Here is a 27,196-nt window from a genome sequence, read left to right on the forward strand (position 1 = left end):
CAATACCCTGTGCAGTGAGAATTACTACCGCACTCTCCAGGTGAGGCTGACCAGAGGCCAAGGGGGTGTCACCAACCTGCCCAAAGTCACCCCACCAGTAAGGACGGAGCCAATGCTACTTTCCTTGAAAACATTCATTCACAAGGATTTGGGGTAGGAATCTGCTCTAGATTTGCAAGAATTTCAGCTCCAAGCAGGAGCTGCCGTAACACTTCTACTGCATTTCAAATTGCAAACTGACAGGGAAGCTGGCTTGTACACTAATCCTGTTATCGACACTGGAGATTAAACATTCAAATGAGAGGTATTATTCCAAGAAATGTTTCCGGTTTTAATAACTACCAGGTTCCTCATGGTGCTTTTTTTTAAACACACACACACACACACACACACACACACACACACACACGCACACACAAACCCAGTATTTGTTTTCTTGGTTATTGTCCGACCTCTTGTGGCTGACTTTAGGCATTGCCATTTCCGGTAAACAATTTTTGCAAAAAGCAGCTTTTTTTCATGGTAATAGTTAACTATTTATGAGAAAAGCAGTATCTCCATTTTAGAGAGGCCTGTCACGTTCTTAAGATCAGCAAATAGTATGGGGTGGGGGGAGGAATGAAAGAGATAACCTTTCTTACTTAAGAATTCCAAGTAGGAGAGAGAAAATGGAAGGGGAGGATATCTTTGGGGGAAGAAATGAGAATTTCCAGAAGTGCAGAAAGATTAAAACTTAAGAAGAAAATGGTATATAGGCTTTCAAACAGGATAGAGAAGGAAAAGCTTGCACTCAGACACATTACTGAGGAATTTAAGATCATAAAGACAGACCATCTTTAAAGTTTCCAGAAGGGGCGCCTGGCTAACTCAATCAGTGGAGCGTATGACTCTTGATCTCAGGGGCTGTGAGGTCGAGCCCCATGTTGGGTGTGGAGATTACTGAAAAATAATAAAGTTTTCAGGGAAAAAACTAATGAAGAGAATCATATTGACATTAGATATCTCAATAAGAATCCTGTATACAAAATAATAAGGGCTTAAGATTTTTATATTGTCGAAGGAAAATCACCTTAAGTCCACATTGTATGTTCAGTTCAACTATTGTTTAAATGAGTGGAAATGGAAGACATAGGTGTATGAGACTGTAAAAGGTTTACTATCCAAAGACCATGTTTGCAGGGATGCCTGGGTGGCTTCAGTGGTTGAGCGTCTGCCTTCGGCTCAGGGTGTGATCCCGGGGTCCTGGGATCGAGTCCCACATTGGGCTCCCTGCAGGGAGCCTGCTTCTCCCTCTGCCTCTCTCTCTGTGTGTCTCATAAGTAAATAAATAAAATCTTAAAAACAACAACAACAACAACAAAGACCACCTTTGCAAATACCCTTGGAGAAAATATTCTGGGAAGAAGAGAGACTTGGGAGAGTGCTATACATCTGGAAATATATAGGAAGTAAGGATGAGAAATTGATTCAGTAAAGCTTACTGTTTTTGAAATGATGAAGGACCCAAAAGGAGCAGATAATAATTCAAGTTTTAGATAATATCAGAAAGCAAGGTGGGGTTGACGATAGTAAAGTAAGTATGCTTAATGATAACAATTGATATGTTTTAAATATTGTAGAGAAAAACAAAAATACAGGTCTTAATAAGGTATGAGCGACCACCAAAAATATCTTTGAAAAAAATAGAGCTTTCAAATTAGCATGGGTAAATTTGATCTATTCGCTGGAAAGCAGAAAAAGGTAGGGGGCAAGGAAACAAACTGTGTAGTAAATAGACTGGAGTAAGATTTTTATCTTAGCTCAGGGTGCTATAACAAAACACCATAGATTGGGTGGGTTAAACCACAAATATTTTATTAAACTTTATTTCTCACAGTTCCAGAGCATGGGAAGTCCAAGATCAGGTGCCAGTGGGTTCTGTGTCTGGTGAGGGCCACTTCCAGCAATGTCCTCCCAAAGCCTTTCTTGGTGCTTATTTGTGGAGAGAGCACTCTGGTGTCTTTTCTCATAAGGGTCCTAATTGCATCATGAGAGCACCACCCTCATGGCTTTCTGTAAACCTAATTCCCAGAGGCCCCACCTCTAAGTGCCATTGCACTGGGGGTCAGGCCTTCAACATATGGGGGTGAAGGACACAAGCCCTCAGCTCATAAGAATGGCAGACATAAATTCCAATAGAATAAATTGTAATAAATGTAAGTGTCTTGAACTCACCAAACAAAAGGAAAGAATCTTAATTTAGATCCAGCAATATTTCGTCTACAGAACACAGTTAACACAGAAAATATGAGAAAACTTGAAAACCAAGGGATGGAAAATTACATACTAGGAAAGTATGAATGAAAATAAAGGGAACCCTGGGTGGCGCAGCGGTTTAGCGCCTGCCTTTGGCCCAGGGCGCGATCCTGGAGACCCGGGATTGAATCCCACGTCGGGCTCCCGGTGCATGGAGCCTGCTTCTCCCTCTACCTATGTCTCTGCCTCTCTCTCTCTCTCTCTCTCTGTGACTATCATAAATAAAAATTTTAAAAAAATTAAAAAAAAGAAAAGAAAGCCAGAGGCAGCCCCCATAGTGCAGCGGTTTAGGCCACCTGCAGCCTGGGGTGTGATCCTGGAGACCCGGGATCGAGTCTGGCGTCGGGCTCCCTGCATGGAGCCTGCTTCTCCCTCTGCCTGTGTCTCTGCCTCTCTCTCTCTCTCTCTCTCTCTCTGTGTGTGTGTGTGTCTCTATGAATAAATGAATAAAATCTTAAAAAAAAGAAAAGAAAGCCAGGATGGCAATTTAAATATGAAGCAAAATATAATTAAAGGCCAAAAAGGGGGGGGGGGGCAGCACTTCATGTAAAAGAAATAGATGATTTATGACCATAAAAAGATATACACCTAAAATATAACATTAAAATAGTTAAAATGGGAATGACAGAACTAAAGGGAAAAATCTGTACACAAACTATTATAATTAGAAAACTAACCTCTATTATATACTGAGTTAAAATGAGAGACTTATTGATAGATCAAATAGTTGAAAAATCTATACAATTATTTGTTTTACATGATTTGCAATCTTAAATACATGGGGTGGGTCTTGAGAATGAACCTTAAAATGAATAGAACCATTCTCAAATGAAATATTCACAGAATGTTCATCAAGGAAGCCTCAGAAATCAAGTTGAACCATGTTATGTAACTAGAATGCTCTGTATTTTGGAATTGACACAAAACTAAAAGCTAATATATGTATTTACTAACAATTACAAACTACTGAATTGTCCTTGGATTGAAGAGGATGTTTTTATACAAATTAAGAATACTTTGAAAAAAAAAAAAAGAATACTTTGACCTGAAGAGCAATAAACACTATCCCTGTTAAAATTCGTGGCGTACCACTAAAATAGTACCATTTGTTGGTCATGTTTTATATATATTTATTGGAAAATGTGAAAATAAGCCAGATAAATCCAAAAGAATCAAGCATTAAAAAAAAATCACTGAAATGGAGAATAACAATCTACAAACAAGATTCACAAAACTAAAAGCTGGCTTTGAAAGGACTGGTAAGGTTGATAAAGTTGATTAATAAAAAAGGATGGCACAAGAGTGAAGAAGGAGGTATGACTACAGTCACAACAGCTTTAAAAATAACATTGTGAACTGTATGCCAATATTTGCAAAAAGTTTAGATAAAGTGGATAAATTCCCAAGAGAACAAAGAATGCCAAAACTAGCAAAATAATTGAATAAAATGCTAAGCATTGAAGATATTTAAACAGAAATAAAAGATTCCCTCCCCTCTTCACCAGAGCCTCAAACTAATGAACTAAGCATCAGATCATCCTTACCTCACAAAGTTGTAGCAGAAAAGAGAAAAAGGAGAAAGCCTGCTTCATTTACTTTATATGATTAGTCTAGCCATGATTCAGTAAATTATAGTTCTGTTTGGCTTATGAGCTTTACTGCAAAAGTCTTAAATGAAGTATTAACTTACTAAACCCATCAGTTTATTGAAAATAATACAGCATGATCAAGTGAAGCAAATGAAAGGTGGTATAATATCAGCAGTTTTACTAATATAATTCACCTCTATAATGGAATGAAGATAAAAGGGATGTGACTATTTCAGTAGATTCAGAAACAAATCACTTAATAAATTTCCAGGCATTTTAAGTTTTTTTTTTTTTAAGTTTATATAAGTAATCTGTACACTCAGTGTGAGGCTCAAACTCATGGCCCTAAGATCAAGAGTCACACACTCTTCTGACAAGCAGCCATAACATTTCTGATAAAAATTAAAATGGTCATCTTATTTTTTTTAAAGATTTTATTTATTTATTCATGAGAGACACAGAGAGAGAGAGAAGCAGGCTCCATGAAAGGACTTGATCCTGAGACTCCAGGACCATGCCCTGGGCCAAAGGCAGCCACCAAACCACTGAGCCATCCAGGGATCCCCTGAAATGGTCATCTTAAAGGCTACAACAAACATGGTGCTGAAATGGAGAAAGTTTCTATGCATTTCATGCAATACTGGGACCCACACAAGAACGCCCACTTTTATGACTATGGTTTAATGTATACTAGAGGTCCTAGCAATCAAGTAAACATGGAAAACAGATGCATAAGTGTTGAAAGAGAACCAAGTGGTATTATTTACAGCTGACAAAATCATTTACATAGAATTTACAATTCCATTTACAATAGGATCAACAGGTAAACCAGTAAATCTAATGAGATCTACTTGCCACGGCTATAGCCTGCTACAAATATAATAAAACATAAGACAGAATTTATAACAACTAAAAATAATTAGGAATTAATGTAACAGAATATACAACACTTCTATGGAAAACTTGTGATTCCATTAAAGAACAAAAAAGACTTGAATAAACTGATGTAGCATGTTTATGCATGAGACAACATCACAAGAATGTCTGTTCTCCCCAATTGCAAATTCACTCAAAATCCCATCAAGATGTTTTGAGCAACATAATGTATTTATACTAAAATGTGTATGGAAGAACCAAGGCCCGCAAGTAACCCAGTTGGTTTGAAAAATATTGATGAGTACCTCCCCTACGAGATGATAAGGTACTGCAAAGCCAAAGGATTAGAACCATTGTGATATAAAGGAGGAACCAGAAACCAGAGGGGGAAATGGTTTACTAAACAGGGTGAAATGGGAAAACTACTTCAATATATATGGAGAAATACAAAGTTGGAAATATCTCTTACCATACACAAAGGTTAACCCTGGATTCATCCTTCATGCAAAAAATATTTATTAAGGGGCACCTGGGTGCCTCAGTGGTTGAGCGTCTGCCTTTGGCTCAGAGTATGATCCCAGGGTCCTGGGATCAAGCCCTGCATTGGACTCCCTGCTTCACAAGGAGCCTGCTTCTCCTTCTGCCTATGTCTCTGCCTCTCTCTGTATATCTCTCATGAATAAATAAATCTTTAAAAAATACACTTATTAAACACCAACTATGTGTAATGGGATTTTCTAGATCCTGGGAGAGTGTCAGTGAAAAATGCAAAAGTCCTTGCTATCACTAGAACCTTTACTGCAGGGGGTAAATTTATAAAAGCCAGTAAAAGAAAATGTAAGATTTTTTTTTTTTCATGATCTTGGAATGAGGAAGGGCTTATTAACCAGGAGTCAAAAAGCACTCGATGAGTTTGACTACATCGTAATTGAGCATGAACAAACTTTATGACCATATGGTTCAGAGGAATTCTCTTACATTTCCATAGGGAGACTCATACAAATTTGCTATCTCTGTAGGATGTCTATCTCTTTAGGAAAGGATCAGCATGGGATCCCTGGGTGGCGCAGCGGTTTGGCGCCTGCCTTTGGCCCAGGGTGCGATCCTGGAGACCCGGGATTGAATCCCATGTCGGGGCTCCCAGTGCATGGAGCCTGCTTCTCCCTCTGCCTGTGTCTCTGCCTCTCTCTCTCTCTCTCTCTCTCTTTCTCTGACTATCATAAATAAAAAAAAAAAAAAGGAAAGGATCAGCAAACCTTGTTGGAGGGCTACTACAGAATGCCATGCATCATTTAAGATACTGAATTATGCTCAACAATATAGATGAGAAAAGTAATAACATCATTGGAACAGTAGAATATTGTGTATGTGAATATAAAAGTTACGTATTCGCGACCAATGCCGTACATTCTACAGCATTCTGTCAAGGGCATATATCAAATACTATTGAGCTGTTTCCTATGGGAGAGAGTGCGAACATTGGAATGAGAATTAGAGGCAAAGGGAATAAAAATGAAATAAAACAGAAGAAATGTCTTGTATAGATTGATGGTGATAATGAGCTAAGAACTAAGGAATGTGATTAGCTTCTTAACTCTCCATATATAAGTCCAAAAGAAATAGAGAGAGAGAGAGAGAGAGAGAGATTCCCACTGGAGTTGTGAAAAGATGGCAGTAGGATCCAAGGATCCCTAAATGGGAAGGTACCTTGCAGGTAGGCAGTCTAATTTCTGCATCTCTCCCATATCCTTGGAAAAAAAATCACCTTCCACTTCCACTGCAGCACAGGGCAGGCTGTTTGCATAAAGATCTGCTCTAGTGGTTTCAGAGTTCTTTCTGATACATGGCTAAAACCGCCCTCGCATAAACACCCAGCCACTGGTGTGAGTTCTGCGGTCTGGCATTGTACCCTCTTTAAGAGAAAAGTGACCCAGATACTTGATACACCTATTGCAGGTTTAGACATCTTCCCTCTTCCAGTCCCATATGCCCAGATATTTCAGCTGTTCTTCACGTGACCTGTTCATGGTCTTCTAAAACATTTTAGCGATTTATAACATGACGTTAACATCAGCTACTGTTTGCTCATTTGAGGAGTGTGCTGGGGACCATGTAAGGTGCTATACCTGGGTGCTCAGGTAAAGGAAATCACGTAGGCATCCAGTTCAAGACCTCTCAATCATAACTCTGATAAAAGTGATTTGGAAGATACGTCCAGTTGGGTAAAATGAATCACTATGGCTTGGAGATAGGTAAAAGAATGGGCATAGAATTTGGTACATTGCACACTAATCAGGTCTTAATTAAAATTATGAACTAGCAGAAAAATGCAAAAGATTTAGAACCAATTCAACAAACCCATGCTTCTGGTCAAAATCCTGAGAATGGGCACATGTTTCCATTGCTCTACACAGCACATTTCCACACTGGGGAATATGAGGGAGACCCAACCATGCTTTGGTGGCACCTAAAGTCTAGTTGGGAACAGGAACTACATGAAATTGAGTATTTTTTAAATCCCCACAGATACCACTGCGGTACAGGGCTACACCTGCACTGCTGAAGTTGTTGGTGCATAAGTGAAATTGGGCAAAACCAGGGAGAAAGTATATCCGTGGGTGTGTTTGGCAAGAATATCAAGATTAGTAAGAAAGAGAAGAACTGGAATGTGGGGGAGAAGGACAGGTGGTGGCGGGCGACGGGGGAGGTCAGGGCCCCCCACCATGACTCAGACCAGGACAGGCAGGTACGGAGACCATGTTGGATGTTTGGGAGGCTGGGACTCAGATCCCTTGCCACTCCCGTGTACATCTCCATCACCCCAGATCTCCTCAACTCCATCAGGCACAACCCAGCTCAGCAGAGGGGTGGGAACACGTGTTTGTTTTACAGATGAAGGTATGGAGACCCCCAGACGGGGGAAGAGGCTTCTCCAAAGTCACATCGCCACAGGGCTGGAACTCGGGTCCCTAACTCCTGGCCGAGTGTGCTCTCTCCCATGCAAAGCTGTGTCTCCAATCGCCTGGTCTGCAGGAGGGCATCCACCAGGATGCAACTGTATCTTTAAGAAGTTGAGAATAGGTTCAGGCTGTCCTATTCCCAGCAAGAAGAGTGGAGTGGGGTGAGGGGAAGGAGTCTCAAAGCGGCTCATGGCGTGTGCACGGGAGGCAGAGATGTGGGAAACAATTTCTCTGGGAACATCTTCAGAGAGTCTGAATTCTCCCCGCGAGCTAAGTATTCCACATGCGCACCTACAGGAGAAGCAGGGTTGCCAGTGAGAGCTGTCACTCCATCTCTTCTCTAATTGCTTTCTTCAGTCTCTTTGTCTTCAGGGTAAGACCTCCACATAGTCACTGTTACTGTTGTTCTCTGTGGGGGAGGGGGGGCGGCAGAAGACCAGCCATGAGGCTCAACACCCAGGAATCACACAGACCAACCTCACTCATGGAAGAGATGACCACTCCCCAGGCACAGGATGACCTCGATGCCACGTCATAGTGACATCTTCAAGGCCTGGGGTATCACAGGGCAGCCCTGGGTGGCTCAGTGGTTTAGCGCCTGCCTTCAGCCCAGGGCGTGATCCTGGAGACCCGGGATCAAGTCCCACATAGGGCTCCCTGCATGGAGCCTGCTTCTCCCTCTGCCTGTATCTCTGCCTCTCTCTCTTTCATGAATAAATAAATAAAATCTTAAAAAAAAAAAAAGATTCTTGAAGGGCTGGGGTATCAAAAGGAGCTCTCCCGGCAAAATAGTGGGGTCTCTTTATAAGTTTAGGCACCCAGGTTTCAGCTCCAGATGCCTGCACTGACGAGCAGAACCCCCGTGTCTCCCTCAGGGTGAAAACATCTGAAGCTTATTCTAAGGAGGCGGAGGGAAGGGGAGGAAGCCAATGAGCTGAGGAAAGGATGTCTCCCCTTTGGTAGCTGAAGGCTTGGGGTTACCTACCAGGGCAGCTGGGGTGCTAAGACTCCAGCCCAGTTCTTAGGAAAGATCTTTAAAGGACTCTCTCCTTGGCATTTGTGATTATTTTATCATCGCTGGACCGATACCGCCATGGCTCCCACCACCCTCAGCAACTCATCTGGGTTTTTCCTAGGCTGCGGCCCTTAGGAAAGTGCTCTGCCCCACTTTGTGCTCTTTTTTTCTGTAACTTTTGGTGCAACGTGGCCATGGGACTACACCCGTGGCTGAACCTATAGGAAGTGACTCTGCATGTATATGGGTGCAGAGTCCTTGGCAGGGGGCAGAGGAACAGTGGCAGAGGAGGGGTTTTTATTTTAATCATTAAAACCCCATGCTTAGTTCTGCTGGGAAGTGAGAAGCTTGAGCTGGCAGCCCAGAGGGTGACTGAAGTAGACAGAGTAGGATGTGGGGGGGTTGTGGGCTCCCTGGAACTCTGCCCTCTGCCCTCCTCCGAGCTCGTGCCTCCTCCCGGTGCCCCCATCCTGGCCACTGATAACGGCAATCCCTCTGCTTGGCAATGGGACCACACATGCCACCATGAGAAGACAGTAGTAAACCCTAAATGTCTCCGGAAATCCGTGTGAAATTCAAACCACATCATAACCGACAAGTGTGAGAGGGAGGACTTCCTGAGAGAGGGTTTCAAGGGGGGTGGGTAAGCGATCGTGGCTGCAAGTGATGCCATCTGAGCAGCCTCAGCGTGGATTCTCCGCACTCAAGGTGACCGACCCCCTCTCATTTCCCACCATGGCTTAATACCGTTAGGGTGATATGTGAAGTAACTCGTCCCCTAACACTAAATAGATGAATGCTCCGCAAACACCGAGCAAAACGTGACTCTGCATGAGCCTTGGTGAGGGCATTGAGGCAATTTTCTCATTTGAAAACTTGGCCTACTTGTCCATCTCCTCCCAAGCCTGTGGATCGCGTAAGGTCACGGATGAGTTCAAGGTCAGCTCTCCCCTGGGTCAGCGCCCTGGGGCCGCTCCTGCTCTCCTGACCCTCCAGGCAGAGGGCCCCAAGCGGGGGCCACCCCCAGGGCTCAAAAACAGCCTGCCCAACTAGATCTTGCCCAACAGAGGCAGCCCGGGTGACTCAGCGGTTTAGCGCTGCTTTCAGCCCAGGGTCTGATACTGGAGACCCGGGATCGAGACCCACATTGGGCTCCCTGCATGGAACCTGCTTCCCCCTCTACCTGTGTCTCTGCTTCTCTCTCTCTGTGTCTCTCATGAATGAATAAATAAAATATATATATATATATATATATATATATATATATATATATATATATATATATATATAAAGATCTTGCCCAACAGGATCGACCCTGCTTTTTGTGGGCAAAGCCTTTAAGAGATAACACAACAGAACAGGGTGCACATCTATAAATTCTACAGAGTCGGCCGGGGGAAGACATGGGACCACGATCCCTTTCTGACTCTCGTGTGAGAGTTTTTACCGTAAATACTATCCAGCTTTATCTGTGATCTTCTCCACCTCGGGCAGGAGCTGGCTTTCTTTATCGGCTGTATGAGGTGCATCACCAGCCCTTGGCTTGGTTTCTCAAACTTGGAGATCAACTCTTTTAGGTTTGGAAAGATCTCTTTGGGAGCACCTTCCACCGTCTGCCAAAATACAAGAAAAAGATGGCTCGTCACCACGTATTGTGTGTGGACTGTGACACTTGTCAAAGCAGGGGTTTGAGCCCCCCACGAAGTGCTATGTCGGAGCTGGAAGACTGCAGACGAGCAGCTGGCAGTTCACGCTTATGAGCTCACACCCATCGAAATACTCAGAAAGCTTTATTTTTAAGACCGGCCTGTCACCTGAGCTACTGTGGGCAGAGAGGATCCGGGATTGGGGGTCCTCTAGGATCCTAGGTCCGCAGCGCCAAGGGAGCCCCCACCCTTGGCAACCTTGCCTGGGATGCTGCTTGGGATACTAGTGCAGCCCGTCACCCTGTGGGAGCTGGTGCCAGACACTGTGCCTGCTTTCTTGATGATCACTGTGTTTCCCGTAGGGCTCCATGTCAAACTGCAGAGAGAAGTGGAAACCAGAAAGTTCTCTGACATGTAGTGTGGTTAACCTCCACCAGACATGTAGGCGGACGCTGAAGTCGCCTTCGGGCAGGTTCTATGGACGCTCATCACCAGCCCCCACTAGGGGCTCTGAGTGCGTCGCTGCTCCTCAGCGAGGTGCCCGTGTCCAAGTTAGAGCTGACTCCCGGGCCTCGCTCTGGTTTGTCCAGACAAGAGACAAAACAGCATACTGGGGAATTATCACCATTTCCCAAAGCATGCTCGACCAAGGAAAGAAAGTGTTAATAGACGTTTCTTTTTAGAAAACATCTTATGTCGAGATAATTTTAGATTGGAAGAAAAATTGCAAAAATGCTCTTAAAATTTTTATATATATATATATCCTTCACCCACACCCCAAATGTCTTTTAAATTGTTTTTTTTCCCAATATTTATTTATTTGATACAGAGAGAGAGAGCACAAGTCCGGGGGCAGAAGGCAGAGACAGAGGGAGTAGGCTCTTCGTGCAGCAGGGACCCCCCCTCCATGTGAGGCTCGATCCCCAGGACCCTGGGATCATAACCTGAGCCACCCAGATGCACCTCATACCCCATATGTCAACACTTTATTGTACATATTTGCTTTTCATTTTCTTTTTCTAGATGCATACACATATATGTACATGTATAGTGATGCATATACATATTCTTCTTAAAAATTTTTTTTGAGATTAAGTGCAGACATGATAGCTTTGTAACCCTAAATACGTCAGTATTTTCAAAAAAGCAAGAGCATTACATATCTGCACCACAGTGATTAAAATGAGGAAATTCAGACACCCGGGTGGCTCAGCGGTTGAGCACCTGCCTTCGACTCAAGGCGTGATCCTGGATTCCCAGGTTTGAGGCCCACGTCAGGCTCCCTGCATGGAGCCTGCTTCTCTGTCTGCCTATGTCTCTGCCTCTCTCTCTCTCTCTCTCTCTCTCTCGAATAAATAAATAAATAAATAAATAAATAAATAAATAAAGTCTTTAAAAAAATAAAATGAGGAAATTGATCTTGATGTGGTATTGCCTACTAATCTACAGACCTTATTCAAATTTTGTCAGCTGCCTCACTAACGTCCTTTGTAGGAAAAGAAAAATTCTCTCTATACAACACACCCACATATGTGTATGTGTTTGGGGATCATGATATATTCTGATTTATTTTAGATATTCACAATGAACATTAGCATATTGAAGATTCTGAGAAATCTGGTGGCGAACAATCTGCTTAACCTTGTCTGCAAGTGTTTCAAAAAGATTATTTCAGGATTCTCTGTTGGTAAAGATTCGGTTAAACTTATTTTGCTCTGCTTCCTAAGCCAGAGGAATTATTTCAAAACAATAAGGATTTTCTGCTTAGTGCTCAGTAAACCAGAAAAATTAAAGGACCCCCCCCCAGACTAAGACTGCCCATGGACTGATGTTTCCCTTTGTATTTTCATACAACCGTGGAGCTGCCTTGGCTTCCTGCACGTTCAGACCTGGCCCCCCTCCCGTCCCGTCCTGCCCTGGTCACTGGGTGGTCTTCTAATTGGACAGTGGCCTCACCCGGAGTCCAGGCTGGTCCCATTTAAGCACCGGGAGCTGGGGTCATGCGCCTCTACAAGTCTGAACAACAGCCGTGAATATTCAGGGATGCTCCCCGTTGCCCTCAGAGAAAGGCAAGGTTTACTTTTGATCTGACTCTACCTCTGCAAGTTGCTTCCCTTTTTAAAATGCCTCTAGGTGGTCACATCTCAGGTTTTAGAGCTGGTCTATGTGTCTTCTGTTGATGCTGTTGCAGGAGTTCTCGTACGTTCTTACCTGTATATTGTAAAACCCACGTCTCTCTTCGAAGATTCGGTACGTGTAGACTAAATTTTTAAACCTGCGGAAAGATGATTGTGTGAATCATAATGCTCTCATATGCAAATCCAGGGACCATCTACCGCTCAGTTTTGAGCGCAATGCCTTTGGCAATCTTGGGTCCCAAAAAGAAACGGATCGTTTTCAGGCATTCTCAACTGTGGGAATTTGAAAGAGACACAGGTTTGGAAACGGGGACCCTTATTCTGATGGTGGAAGTCTGGGCTTGTGGCAAAGAGGATCAGGAGAGAGAATTTACTGTTCCCATGGTCTTGGTACTTCTCTCTAGTTTTTTTCACTTAGCTCTGAGTTGATGCAACATACAAAACACCATTGAGCCATTCCTGTATTGGTTACTAAATGATGCGTCCTTGAACTCATAGACATAGTTAGTGTTAATTAAAACAGAGAACGCTGGGAATTTTGTCCAAGGAAGTGACATACTGTGCTCTTACTCTTCTTGGAACGGGTGCCACTGGCTAAGTAACCAGAATCTAGATAACAGACCCAATCTAGCAATTTCCTTTCTTTTTTTTTTTTTCTATCTAGCAATTTCCATAGCATACATACATTACTGGATTTCTCCAAATCCAAGATACCATTGATCGTAAGGGCTCAGTTTCACAATAGTTTCCCAGGAGGAAAGTGCATACATTAGATGTCTCTACCAACTGGTCAACCTATTCTGATTCTCCAGAAGTATTAAAGTGTAAAAAAAAAAAAGAGAGAGAGAATGAAAGACATTGACAGGAGGCCCAAATTATCTGCCGATCCCACCCCCACCCCCGGAGCTTGTACCTATGCCAAAGAATCATTTGACTGAATTGGGAATTTAGAAAGCAACTTAGAGCTTTAAGGCACAGAAGATTTGATCACTGATTGTCACTGATTGGCTTTGGCAATTGACCTTAAATCCCAATCCTTTCTGCGGGGGTTCCTGAGGCCAGACTAAGCCAGTGGGTGTCCCCAAATTACATCACAAGCAACACAACATTCCCCGTGAGTCCTTGTCCACATGTGACAAAGTCCCCCAACTTTCTTTTCACGGAAGCATCTCGTTCAGATCAGATCCAAAGGAGGTCCGTACATTGTGTTTGGCCGATCACATAGTTCTTTGAAACCCAACTATCTTATTTTAACTTCTCAAATGAGTTCATTTTTAATTACGCTGTTGTAGTATCAGCTAAGAAAATCTCCACCAAAAAAAAGAAAAAAAGAAAATCTGCACCAGAGGAAAATGAAAGAGTAAAACAAATGGAGCATCTATGTCAACTAGTCCAAAGGCCATGGATTTCCAAGTTCTAAAGACAGACGTTGCTCAAATATGATCTTTTTCTTTGCAAGGCATTTAAAATGAAATAATAAGCCATGTGGCAACAGTGCTTTACAGAAAAATTGATTTATTGAACTTGTGATGCCTTTATGCATTTATTTTGGAACGTTTAGGGGGGACAAAACTCTATAAGAGATTACAGAGCAGTGAGATGAGTATCTATAGTGTCACTGGGTAAACATAGAAACTTATTTTTGAATACCCCTTGTTCCAATTATTATTTTATAAATGCTACTTGCAAAATGTGTAAAAGAAACAGGGTTTTTCAGCAAGCATTTGCACTAAACATACATCAAAAGACAATGCTGACCCTAAGCCTTCACCCCAACAGCAATGGTGATGGGGGAGCCCTCTCTAACGGATGCTCACAGTCTTGCCTCCACTCTGCCTTGAACCTCCTGAGCTAATCTCATCATTCCCTTTATCTCTGTGTCATCATTACCAGAACCCCAGCCTTGTCGGTCATTAACCCATTCTCTAAACATCCCTACCACCTTCTTGCTCTAAGAGAAACCTGGCTCTGCCCCCAGGACACCGCTCCCCGCCTCCCACCCCACTCCCATCTACATGGCTGCCTCTTCCTCCCAAAGCCCTCTCCCTGCAGGACCTAGGGGGGAGGCCAGTGTCCTCGTCTTTGTTGTCAGGGCTCTTCTGTGTTGTTTCTCTCCTTTCTCCAAATTCAGGGCTTTTCATGCCATCAGATGCTGTCGCCTACTACCCTTCACTGTTGTTGTGCCCCTGCTTATTGCCCCTCACTTCTCTAGGGTCTAGCTCTTAGCTCACGATCACTAACTTCAGTGCTATTCCTGCCCAAAGCTTCAGCAGGCGCTCTTCATGCATACACGACCCTCCCACCCCACAGTTTCTCTGTTCCTCAAAGTCTTCTCCTGCAGCAGCCTCGTCTCCTCCACCTGCATCAGCCACTCACTCTGTGTTCATAACCAGAACAGTGGGACCCGGGGCAAAATGAAAACGCAAGGCCCCTTGCCAAAACATGGTTAGAAATTTCCAGATGGTGATGGCGGAGTGCAGGGCCCTGTGAACGTCGGGCTCTGTGCAACTGCCTGGGTTACAAGCCATGAGGCCAGTCTCGCTTATACTTTGAATTTGTGATTGCCCATGACTGCAACCCCTTCATGGTGTGAACTTCACACATCCCACTCTCTGGCCCCCACGTCCAGATCCTTTCCTCTGTTCGCTGACCCCTTCCAGCCCTTGACCCAAGAGCCTGCGGTCCTTTGGCCCTACCACTTGGCACTCTTGGCACTCACCTGCCTTGGTTCCCTTGGTGGGCTGACTGGTCTCCCTTTCAGTTAATGACCACAGACCTCCCGTGGGCTCTGGAGCCTCCAGGCAATAATCTCCTTCCCTGTTCCCTCAACAAGTGACTGTACACTGTCCTCTTTCTCCTTAAACCCTGAACACCTCACTTCACTGATGACTTCACAGAGATTCAAGCAATCGGAAGGGAATTTGCAGACTCTGAGCCACCACAGCCATTCGGCCGAGTGCTCACATACTCAGCCTTTGTAACCATGCATGAACTTTGCATGCTGCTCCTGGAACTAATTCCTCTCTCTTCCACTGGATGCCACCCATTTTTATCTACTCAAGGACATAGTTCTAGCAATTTTTTCCCCTCTCTCTCTGATCTCATTATTATTCTTTACATGATAGCCAGGGCTGATGCTTATTTTTTCTTTGTTTTTAATTGAGTAGATGAAAAATATTTACAAAAGATATAAAAGTTTTTTTTATTTTATTTATTTATGATAGTCACAGAGAGAGAGAGAGAGAGGCAGAGACATAGGCAGAGGGAGAAGCAGGCTCCATGCACCGGGAGCCCGATGTGGGATTCGATCCCGGGTCTCCAGGATCACGCCCTAGGCCAAAGGCAGGCGCCAAACCGCTGCGCCACCCAGGGATCCCGATATAAAAGTTTAAAGAATAATGGTGTGGGACACCTGGGTGGCCCAGTGGTTGACCGTCTGCCTTTTGGTTCAGGGCATGATCCCGGGGTCCTGGGATTGAGTCCTGTACCGGACTCCCTGCAGGGAGCCTGCTTCTCCCTCTGCTTGTGTCTCTGCCTCTCTCTGTGTCCCTCATGAATAAATAAATAAAATCTTAAAAAAAAAATGACACCAATGTATCATAAAAAAGGGCTAATGAAATTGTCCGATAAAACATATGAAAAGATGTTTTACTTCACTATCAATCAGGGAAATACAATTTTTTAAAAGATTTAAAAAAAAAGATTTTATTTCATATTTGAGAGAAAAGAAGAGTGAAAGAGCACACAAGCAGGGGGAGGGGCAGAGAGAGAGGCAGACTCCTTACTGAGCAGGGAGCCCGATGTAGGATTCGATCCCAGTAGCCCAGGATCAGGATCTGAGCCAAAGGCAGACACTCAACCACTGAACGACCCGGGTGCCCCAGAGAAATACAAATTACACCACAAGTAGATATCATTTCATACCAGGTTGGCAAAGACGTGAGAGTTTACTCATGGAAAATATTGACCATGATGTAAAGCTATGTAGAAAGTTCTACCTACAACTAATGGGGATGTAATTAGATACTAATGTCTTGGGGAACAATTTGAGTTTAGTAAAGCTGAAATGCATGCTATCTGTAAGCCCAAACGTGTACTTTTTGAGATTGGCAATATTGGCACAAAACTGACAGTGCCAGTATTTGATTATTTATTAAAAAAGCAAAGATCATAGGAACTAAATATTTAAAACATTTACAATCTAAAAAATCATAAATATATTACAAAATAGTAAGTAACATTAAATTAATGAAAATACATAAATACATATTTTCTAATATAAACTATCAGTAGATTGAGACACCTGGGTGGCTCAGCGGTTGAGCATCTCCTTTTGGCTCAGGATGTGATCCCAGGGTCCTGGGATCGAGTCCCGCATTGGGCTCCCCACAGGGAGCTGCTTCTCCCTCTGCCTTTGTCTCTGCCTCTCTCTCTCTGAGTCTCTCATGAAGGAACAAATAATAAATCTTAAAAAAATAACTATCATTAGATTACATTCATTGGGGCACCTGGTGGCACAGTTGGTTAAGCGTCTGACTCTCCGTTACAGCTTGGATAGTGTTCTCAGGGTCCTGGGATGGGAGCCCTACATCAGGCTCCACGCTCAGCACAGAGTCTGCTTAAGATTCTATCCTCTCTCTCTCTCTCCCTCTGCCCCTCCCCCTACTCTCTTTCCCTCAAACAAGCAGATAATAAATTAATAAAATTAATTAAAAGTAATCAAAAAAAGCAAACACTCCAAACCTTATTAAATTTTAGTTAATAATGAAAATTTTAAAGTAAAATTTCAAAAAATAAAGTAAAAATGGTCTTTTTAGTACAATTTTGATGTGCAAAAAGGGAAGGAGAGAGGGAGGGATGAAGGGAGGAGGAGGAGGGAAGAAGGCAGAGAGAGAAGGTGAATCAGTGGTGGAGTTCTGGGTTCTGAGGACTTTTTATGCAAATGTTTCCATCCATTGGAAAAGCATGATCTGTTGACACAGATGGGGAATGCTAAAGACGTAAAGTTTAAGCTAACTCTGAATACTTTCCTTTGATTTGTTCATCTTCAAACAATCTCATCCCTTGTTCTGCAACTTCAAAAAAAAAATCTGTTTTGAACCTTTTGGATCTTGAAAGGAGTTAATATCTCTTTACTGAAAGCAGAGTTTACCACTTAAGCTCTTAGTAATGTCAGTGGTTACCTTTCTACTACGATTCCACACGCTCACCGGCTGCTCTGAAACAGTCTTTATCCAAACACGAACACAAAACAAACAGTTCAAAAAGGCTCAATCTGGGGCACCTGGGTGGCTCAGTCAGTTCGGAGTCTGCCTTTGGCTCAGGTCATGATCCTGGGGTTCTGGGATCAAGGCCTGAGTGGGGCTCCCTGTGCAGTGGGGAGTCTGCTTCTCCCTCTCTCTGACTGGTCAATCTCTCTCTCTTTCTCTCAAGTAAATAAATAAAATGTCTAAAAAATAAATTAAAATGACTCAATTTTAACTCCAGTGTAGTTGACATCCAGTGTTATATCAGTTCCAGGTGTACAATATAGTGATTCAACAATTCTAGACGTTTCTCAGCGCTCATCACGATTGGGGTACTCTTAATCTCCGTCACCTGTTGCCCCCATCCACCCACCCACCTTTCCTCTCTGGTGACCAGCAGTGTGTGTTCTCTAAAATTAAGAGTGTTTCTCGGTTTGTCTCTTTTTTTCCTTTGTTCATTTGTTTTGTTTCCTAAATTCCACGTAGAAATGAAATGAAATCATATGTTCACAAGACTGATCGCAAATATTTACATCAATTTCAATTGTAATCTTTCTGGCTGAGTAAATGGATTGTAATGTATCCCTAGAATGGAGTACTACTCAGCAATGAATGGGGTGAACTCTGGCCCAGGTAACCATACAGATGAATCTCAAAATAATCATTCTGGATGAAAGAAGTCAGACAAAAAGGGCTACTATTTTATGATTTGATTTACATTAAATTCTGGAAAATACGTATGAATCTGTAGTGCCAGAAAGCAGACAATGGTGTACTAGGGTCTGAATGGGAGGTGTGGGAAGGAGAGATCACGAAGGGACGTGAGAAGTTTTGGAGGCAGTGGAAATGTTCATTATTTTGACTGTGGCGATGGTTTCACGAGTGTCAGCAAATGCCAAAAATCATTGAATTGTACAGGTTTCATTTTATATCAATGATACCTCAATAAAGCTATAAAAAGCATAACATAAAATGGTATATGAACAGAATTTATTTTTGCTTTAATATGGAAACCAAATTTAAGTTCATTTTACGTTCATGCTTATGACTATTTTCATTGTTAGTCTTGGCATTAGATAGAAGAAAAAGATTTCCTATATTTGCTGTTAGGTCCTTAGTAAATACATGGTGGCTTGATCTCTGGCATGAGGGTGACCCTCCCACAGAAGAAGACCACTCTGGACATGACAACAAGGAGCCAGAGCCAGATGGGCACTCAATCATTTCAAAGGTTTATAATACCGGAGGTATTGAAATGCCTACTTTCTTGGCTGTCTGTGGAAATCTTCAACACCATTTAAGATGTGAGAAATACAGAGGGCTACTAAAGACCATTTTCAAATCTTTGGCATTGCCTTTCAATTGAAAGGAAACTTTTCAGTTGGAAAAGGTCAGAATAGGGGCACCTGGGGAGCTCAGTCGGTTAGGTGTCTGACTTCAGCTCAGGTCATGATCCCAAGTTCCTGGGATCGAGCTGCGTGTTGAGCCCCATGTGGAGTGAGTCTCCCCTACACCTCTTTGGGCTCCTCCCTCCGTAGGGAGTCTGCTGGTCCCTCTGCCCCCTCTCCCACCCCCCTCACTGCTCACACGCTCTCGCTCTCTCAAATAAATAAAATCCTTAAAAAGAGAGAGAGAGAGTCAGAATACAGGTTTTCTGAGCTTCTGCTTGTCTTTGAATTGTTTTACTCTTTTCATTGGGGTTTGGCCTTATGAATGACATCATGTGATTTTTGCGTCCTTGCTCGGTTCATTACAAATCCACGATTAGCAATTGGTCTCACACTGTGACCAGTGTTACGGGCAAACTTCTTCACGTTCGAGTTTATAGTTTATAAACTTTTGAGTTTATAACCAAACTCAAAAAGGTCATTGGAAGGAAATGGAATTCACTGCCCTATGATGAAGATATTCTGCGTTTCTTTATGCCATGACACAAGTGTGAAATGTACGTCAATAAAGAGTATTTTAAGACTTTTGGCTTCCGGCCTTCTCACTTGTCTTGATTGGGGTGTGCCTTGGTACAACGTTTTGTGGTGCTCATTTGCCAATGTCTGTTAAAATCAACCGTTCTAGGCTTTTGTCTGAGGGGAGAGTTGGGCAAACTTTCAAAGATGTAAGCACAAAAATGTTAATGGTCTCCAATTACACTGGCTCCATTGGGCCAAAGTGGAAACAATGTAAATGTATGATTATGTACCAGTTATGATATATCCAATCAGTAAAAGAGTAAGCAATAAAAGATGATGTGTATTGGCGCTTTTTTTGATGTGGAAAGATACTAACAACACGTTAGCAGAAACAGCATGCAGATCATCACGTCTAACGACTCATTTGTGCACACGTATACATCTCCCTAGACATGCACGGGGGTAGAGAGCAGTCTGGAGGCATGCGTGCTGAAATACTGGACATAGTCATTTCCATGTGGTGACACTGAGAACATTTTGCTTTCTCTTTTATATCTTTCTCTGCAATTGATTTTTCTAAAATAAACTAAAATGTTTGAAATGCCCTTTTCTTTGTGAGCTCTAGAGTCTTCAAAGATCTCAGACTTGGAGAGCTAAAAATGACCCTCCCTCCCCGCTCCAGGTGTCTCTCTCTCTCTCTTTCTCCTCCTTCCTATTGCTGCATTCTCCTCAGAGAGGACAGGTGGTAAGTCAGGGCACAGACCCTTCACCGTCCTCTGGCTACAAAGTGCCTCCTCTCCCCCCAGGCCTACAGCTGCAGCCCTTGCACCTCCTGATATGGACTCCGTTGTGACTCTACTGATTCCATAGACAGACCCAGCCCCTTCTCACTCACAAAGTCACACTTGCAGACACAGTGGTTTGGCACGTTGACGTTTCCTATCAGGCTCAACGATCAAGTCACATTTCCTGTCCACATTTACCTCAGAGCTTTCTGCCCAGTAGTATATGCTTCTTGGCCAACTCTCTGTGTGACTTTCTTTATTTCTAAACTTCCGCATAATATTTTTGTTTAGGTCTGTGAAAGCATAGAAGCTGGTATGTTGCCGCTGTCACACCGCAAAGAAGAAGGGGCAGCTCAGTTTGGGGAAGCAGAATGGCAAGACTCCACAGATCGGGATCTACTGCCAGGCCCTCCAGGCCCCTGCTTGGCCACCTTATGACAGACACAGTTCTGAGGTGACAACCTTGAACATATTTCAGTGGCACTGGAGACATTGGCAAGAGGGGATATATAATGACATGTTGACAAGTTGTACAAGTTGTTTAATGAGAAGCTCTCATTTCTTTCCCCCCAAACCAGGGATAATGTCACCCACTAAGGTGACAAGGGTAAATGAGATAAGGAATGTAACATTCCTCCCACAATGCTTGGCTCATGCGAAGCACGTTCATGGTGGCTCTGAATGCACTGATGTGGGAAAAGAGGCTGATCCTTGGGTTGCACATCATTTTGGCTTTGCTCACATAAGGTTGTGTATTGAAGCACGGATTGCTTTGTGCAACCTCCTCCGAGGAACCTTTCCTGTACCTAAACTAAAGTCGCCTCTATCCCTCCCTATGCTATGATTCTGTTTGGTTTTCATCATATTGCCTCCTCTTGCTAGAACGTGCTCTCAGGAGGACAAGACCGATGCCTGTAGCATTCGCCACTATTTCACCACCGCCTAGAACCGTATCTGGAACAGGAGAGGCGCTCGGTATTTGCGTGTTGAATGAATAGGTACAGGTTCTATTACTCATCCTCCCACTACCAGGTCCACCTGGGCTCTCCACCCCTCAATGAATGGGTCACCCCATTGTTCTCAGTTCCCAACCGCCCTGATGGAGAGCAGTCATCAGTACACATGGTGCCTGTTTACTCCCCCCCCCCATTTATTTCTTTATTTTCCCCACTAGGCTTTGAGCTGTGTTGAAGGCACCAATCGAGTGCCTAGCGTAGTGCCTGGCAGGTAAGAGACTTTCAATACTTGTTGAACAACTAGAATTGAGTGGTCTGCACTGATCTCTGTGATAACAAAATTTCACAAGGATCATGATAAGGTCCATTTAGATGGGGGCCATCTGACCTGAGCCATAAACCTGAGGGCACCTGCAATGTGTCTGCCTTTCAGGGACCTGGGCAGGGAAGAGGGTGAGGCCTGATTACGTGCAGGGACCCCCAAGTGTGTATTCATCCTTCTTCACTTGATTTATTATTTTTGTCCTATTTTTTTTATTTTTAAAGATTTCACTTATTTATTTATTTAAGAGAGAAAGTGGGAGAGAGTGTGAGTGGAACTGAGGTTATAGGGAGAGGGAGAGGGAGAAGCAGGCTCCTCACTGAGCGGGGAGCCTGATGCGGTTCTCCATCCCAGCATCCTGGGATCCCACGACACTGGGATTATGACCTGAGCCAAAGGCAGACACAACTGACTGAGCCACCAAGGCACCCCTGATGTATTATTTTTTACAGTTCTTAATCACTTTTGCTTTAGAAGAACACATGAGCTGGGTTGCTACTCCATAAAATAGTTGAAAATAAATGTTGATTTTTAAAGAGAAACCCAGTAGAGACTACCTACCCTGAGGTCTGGATCAAAATCTTCCTATCTCTATGACATCCCTTGCACCTTCTTTTCCCATTCCCACTGTTTGTCCCCCCACCCCCACCCCCATCGCTAGTTCCTCACCATCTCCCAGCTGGAGACACAACAGTCTTAACCACCATCACCTGTCAGCTTTGGTGCATCCTCCACACCAGATTGGAGCTCCTAAAACTCTAGTTTTAGAGAGTTTGGGGAGTTCTAGTCTTGTCACTTCCCTGCCTGGAAACCATCTGTATCCTCCTGCCATCTATGGACTCATTCTTCTCAGACCCCATAATATTATCCCCAACCTACTTTTCCCAAAGCTGGTCTCCAAGCTACCTTTCAGGATCCCTGTATGATTGATCTGTGCTTTAAAACATCCTACCTCTAGACCTCCATTCCTACCCCCTTCCCTCCCTAACATGACTTCCATCCCATTTCCATGTGATCAAATCTTACCACTCTTCTCAGCTCAAATCCCACCCCGTCTAAGAAAACTCTCCTGCTCATATTTTCTGCCCTTCCATGTGCATAAAACTGTCTCTTCTTAAACTTTACCTTGTTTAAATCTATTTACATGTTTTGGATCTCTTGAAAAAAATTGCAGGTTCCCTATGGGAATCTCCCTAGGTCCTAGCACAGTGTTTGAATAGATAATAGGGATTCACTACCTTTTTAGACATTTTTTCTAGTTACAAAAGTAATATGTGCATATATAAAACATTTGAACAGTGCAAAGCTATCAAATGAATAAGTTCACAATGTTTACCCCAAGTCATTCTTTCTTAATTTCCTAACTGTAACCCACTATTACAAGTTTCCCCTATACCTTTTAGAGATTTTGTATAAATATACAAAGATCCAGGCCTACTTTTTTTTTTTTTTTTTTTTTTTTTAGACAAATGGCATCATGCTTTGCATCTTGCCTTTTTCTTACAACACATGTTGGGAGGTTTTTTCATGCCACATACACATTTACCCAATCTTGTTATCAATTTGCACATACTCTTGCTGTCACATGTAAAATAAGGTAGGCTATTGTGAGGTCATGTAAGATAGATGTTTTTACAAAAAAATTTTCTAGATAATCTCTACACTTAATGCAGGGCTCACAACCCCAAAATCAAGAGTCACATGCTCTACCAACTGAGCCAGCCAAGATAGGTTTTTATTAGTGAATTTAGGGTCAAGGGTTACATCCATGCATTTTATGCTTGGGCCATGTCACCATTGGAAGAGACTGTGTTATTAGCCTGTGTGAGGGTTTCTGCTTCCTGACACCCTAACTTCATTTGGGCATTTCCATAGTTTTAATTCTTGCCTATTGAATAGGTAAAAATGGTATCTCATCATTTTTCCAGTTTGTATTTCTTCAGTTATGAGATCTAACATTTTTCCTTATCTTTACTTTTTGCATTTCTGTTTCAAAGAATCTCCTTCTCTTTCCCTTTCCCTAGTTTTGTATTAATTTTTAAAAGCATTTATCTGTTCATAGGGTTCACTTGTCCTGTCAGTTTGTTGATAGTCTTTTTAAAAAAATTTTTTTGTTGATAGTCTTTTAAGTGTTATTATCAGCAGTTTTGTTTTTGTTTTTGTTTTTTAATAGTGGCCAGATTCATCAGACTTTTCTTTTTTGGCTTCTGGGCTTTCCATTCTGCTTAGAAAGGCCCTTCTCAACCCCAAGCATATATTTTAATAGTTCATTGTTTCTTCTTAGTGGTTTCATGTTTAAAAAAATAATGTATGCATTAGAACCACTTTGAATTAACTTTCCTTTAAGAAGAAAGGAATTCGGGTATATTTTTTTCCAAAGCCACCAGTCAAGCGCCCCAACACCATTCATGGTTGTTCATCATTGTTGATGTGAAATACTCTTTTTTTTTTTTTAAGATTTTACTTATTCATATGACCCAGAGAGAGAGAGGGCACAAATAGGGGGAGCAGCAGGCAGAGGGAGAGGAAGAAGCAAGCTCCCCGATGAGCATGGAGCCTGCTGCAGGGCTCAATCCTAGGACCTTGGGATCATGACCTGAGCTGAAGGCAGACACTTAACCAACTGAGCCACCCAGGTGCCCCTGAAATACTCTTTTAATCATATGCTAAATTCCAATGTATTTGGCCTTATTTCTACCATATTCTGTTTTCTATTCCATTGATCTGTCAGCACCAAACTCTTTTTTTTTTTTCTGAAGTTTCTATTTACTTAAGTATCTCTGCACCCAACATGGAGCTCAAACTGATGACCTCAAGATCAAGAATCACACGCTCCTCCAGCTGAGTCAGCCAGGAGCCTCAGTACCAAACACTCAATTACTGTAGAAATCAGTCATTTTACAATGTTTTTAAATATTTGCTAGAGCTAGTTCCTCCCTTTTCTTAAGATTTTATTTTTAAGTAGTCTCCACACCCACAACCCCCGAGATCAAGAGTCAGATGTTCCCCTGACTAAGCCAGCCAGGTGCCTCTAGTCCCCTTTTTTAAATAAAAAACTTTTTTGGCTATTCTAGCAAGTTTCCTGCATTCCACATCCCACCTGAATGCATTTTATGATTCTTGAAGAAAACTTTAAAAATTCTGTTGATTTTTTTTTACTGGAAACATACCAGATTTATAGATTAATTATGGTAAGCTGATATGCTTCTAAATTGAGTCTCTGATTTGATGTACATCTTCTAGTGAATTCCTCAGTAGATTCTGAAGTTTTCTCAGACAGATCTTCCACCTTCCACATTTCACATCACATTTAACCCTGGGTATTATTATTATTATTTTATTTTTATTTTTATTTTTACTAATGTAAATTACCTGTTTTATCATATTTTCTTCCTGGTTACTTTTTTTTTCTTCCTGGTTACTTTTATTTTTTTTTCTAGTTATTTTTTTTTCTTAATTAAGAAGCTATGATTTTGATTTCAATTTTATAAGCAGATACTGTTATTGAATTTTCTTAAATTTGCTTTTTAGGGTTTTTTCAATTAAATCTTAGATTTCACAGGGATGAAGTCATGTCAACTGCAAATAATAATAATTTTGTGTCTTTCTTTTCAATTTTACGTTGATTTCCTTTGGCTAATAACACTTGCCCATATCTCTCAGAAAATGCTCCATAGTAGTGTTGGTAATGAGTGTCATTGGCTCATTCATTATTTTAGCAGCAAATATTAAGAAATTAAGATAATTAGATATTAATTAGATAATATTTAATTAATCTTGCATCACTAAGAATATGTAAGTACATGTGTGCATGTGTATGTGTGTGTATTAAGGGATGAATGTTGAATTTTATCTAATACCTTTTAAGCACATTTGAGTGAGTTATGCAGTTTGTCAACTTTGATCTACTAATATGTAATTAAGCTACTAATTTACCCAATGTGGAACCGTCCTTGACTTCTTGGAATGGACCAAACTTGAACTTAGTGTATTTTCTTCCTTAATGTGTTACTGGCTCCTGTTTTGTTAGCAGTTTATTGAAAATGGATCTTAATTGAAATTGGTCTATAGTTTTCTTTTGTGTCCGTGTCCTTAGGAAAAAAAAATATTTTACCTTCCTAAATAGAAACTAGGAGGAAAAACAAAAAAACAGTAAACAGAAGACAAACAACTCAAGCTAAAAATGGGTGAAGAAGGTGACTGTGCAATTCTCAAAAGAGGAATTACCAGTGGCTTAAAAATACGTGTAAACTTTCTCTTCATCCCTGAGAGTGAGAATTCAAACTGCTAACCCTCTTAAGGCTACCTTTCTTTTACCTGCATCCTTGGTATCATATAAAGAAAAAAAAAGAGATCTCTGCTATTTCGTCAGTATTAAATCTCTTTTGTCCTCACACTCAGAAACACTAATGCATATGCGTAGACACATTTGGGTTTTTATTCCTCTAGTTGCTAGAAGAAAAATTTCAGTGATCTCTCTAAACAGAACATTTTAAGATAGTAGGTTCCCATGAATACCTGTCCAGGATTGTTTCCTTAACGGGACTAACAAGCTCCTTCAGCAGGCGAGCTACTAGAATTTCATGCTGAACTCTTTGGAAATGCCAGGGGAATTTTTTTAATATGAGCAAGTTGGTTGAGAAATCAGGGTCTCTGATTCTTCACCTAGAAAATGCTCATGCTGGCCTTGATAGGCTATAGGAAGGACGAAAGGATATGATGCATGCTGAGGCTCTGTACCAACCTTAACAAAATTTGAAATCGTATTTTAAGTATCCCAAGTGGAGCCCGCAGAAAAATGTGAACACTCAAGTCTCTCAGATTAAAATTTCATAAAGGACATCTAGCCTTTTCCAGAGCAAATAAGCCATCCTCTATACACCTTCCCTGTATCCACCTCTCCTCCAGGTCTCCGCAGCCCTTCCCTTCACTGCCACCCCCACCCCTGCTGCTGCAGAGGGTCTGCTGGGGTGGCATTTGCACCAGGGAGAGAAGGGCAGGTGGAGGACCTGGGACAGACACTCTCCTTGCAGGCTTTTTAAGCACTGCCCACCTTGTTCACGTTCTGCTCATTTGGGCCACAAGGGCAGAGTGAAATGCAATTTCTTTGGTATTTGGCTGCATCAGCACCGCATTCAGGGTAAGGTTCTGAGGTGTGAAAGATAAAACTACTCACGAGACGCAGAGGCACAGAACTCCTGGCAAAGACTCGCTGTCCCTTAGCAGGAAGTTGCCATCTATCCCATCCTTGAGCAGCAGGGTCTCACAGTCTTTCTTGGACAGAGGGCCATGATAATAGGGCAGATCCGTGGGGAGCCTTCGGATATCCCTGTAATCCATGCCCAAGCCCCGGGTCAGCTCCAAGGATGGAACTGGAGGAAGGGGCCTCACGGGGTCTGGAGGCGATTCTTCCGCCAGCTGGTAGGAGTGAGACGAGGCGGCTCTGCAGGACTCAAAACAG

General features: G+C 42.4%; 1 protein-coding gene across 1 annotated transcript; it reads right to left on the reverse strand.

The window, feature by feature from the left end:
• Positions 1-1,828: 1,828 nt before the first annotated feature.
• SH2D1B (SH2 domain containing 1B) lies at positions 1,829-27,196 on the reverse strand. Its single transcript, XM_072814430.1, has 4 exons — positions 26,912-27,196; positions 12,593-12,656; positions 10,183-10,348; positions 1,829-8,129 (listed from the first exon to the last, which is right to left on the reverse strand). Exons 1-4 carry the CDS (start codon positions 27,073-27,075, stop codon positions 8,089-8,091), a joined length of 435 nt encoding a protein of 144 aa, XP_072670531.1. The 5' UTR covers positions 27,076-27,196; the 3' UTR covers positions 1,829-8,088.

Source organism: Canis lupus, chromosome 38 (assembly GCF_048164855.1).
Source record: "Canis lupus baileyi chromosome 38, mCanLup2.hap1, whole genome shotgun sequence".
Taxonomy (NCBI): domain Eukaryota; kingdom Metazoa; phylum Chordata; class Mammalia; order Carnivora; family Canidae; genus Canis; species Canis lupus.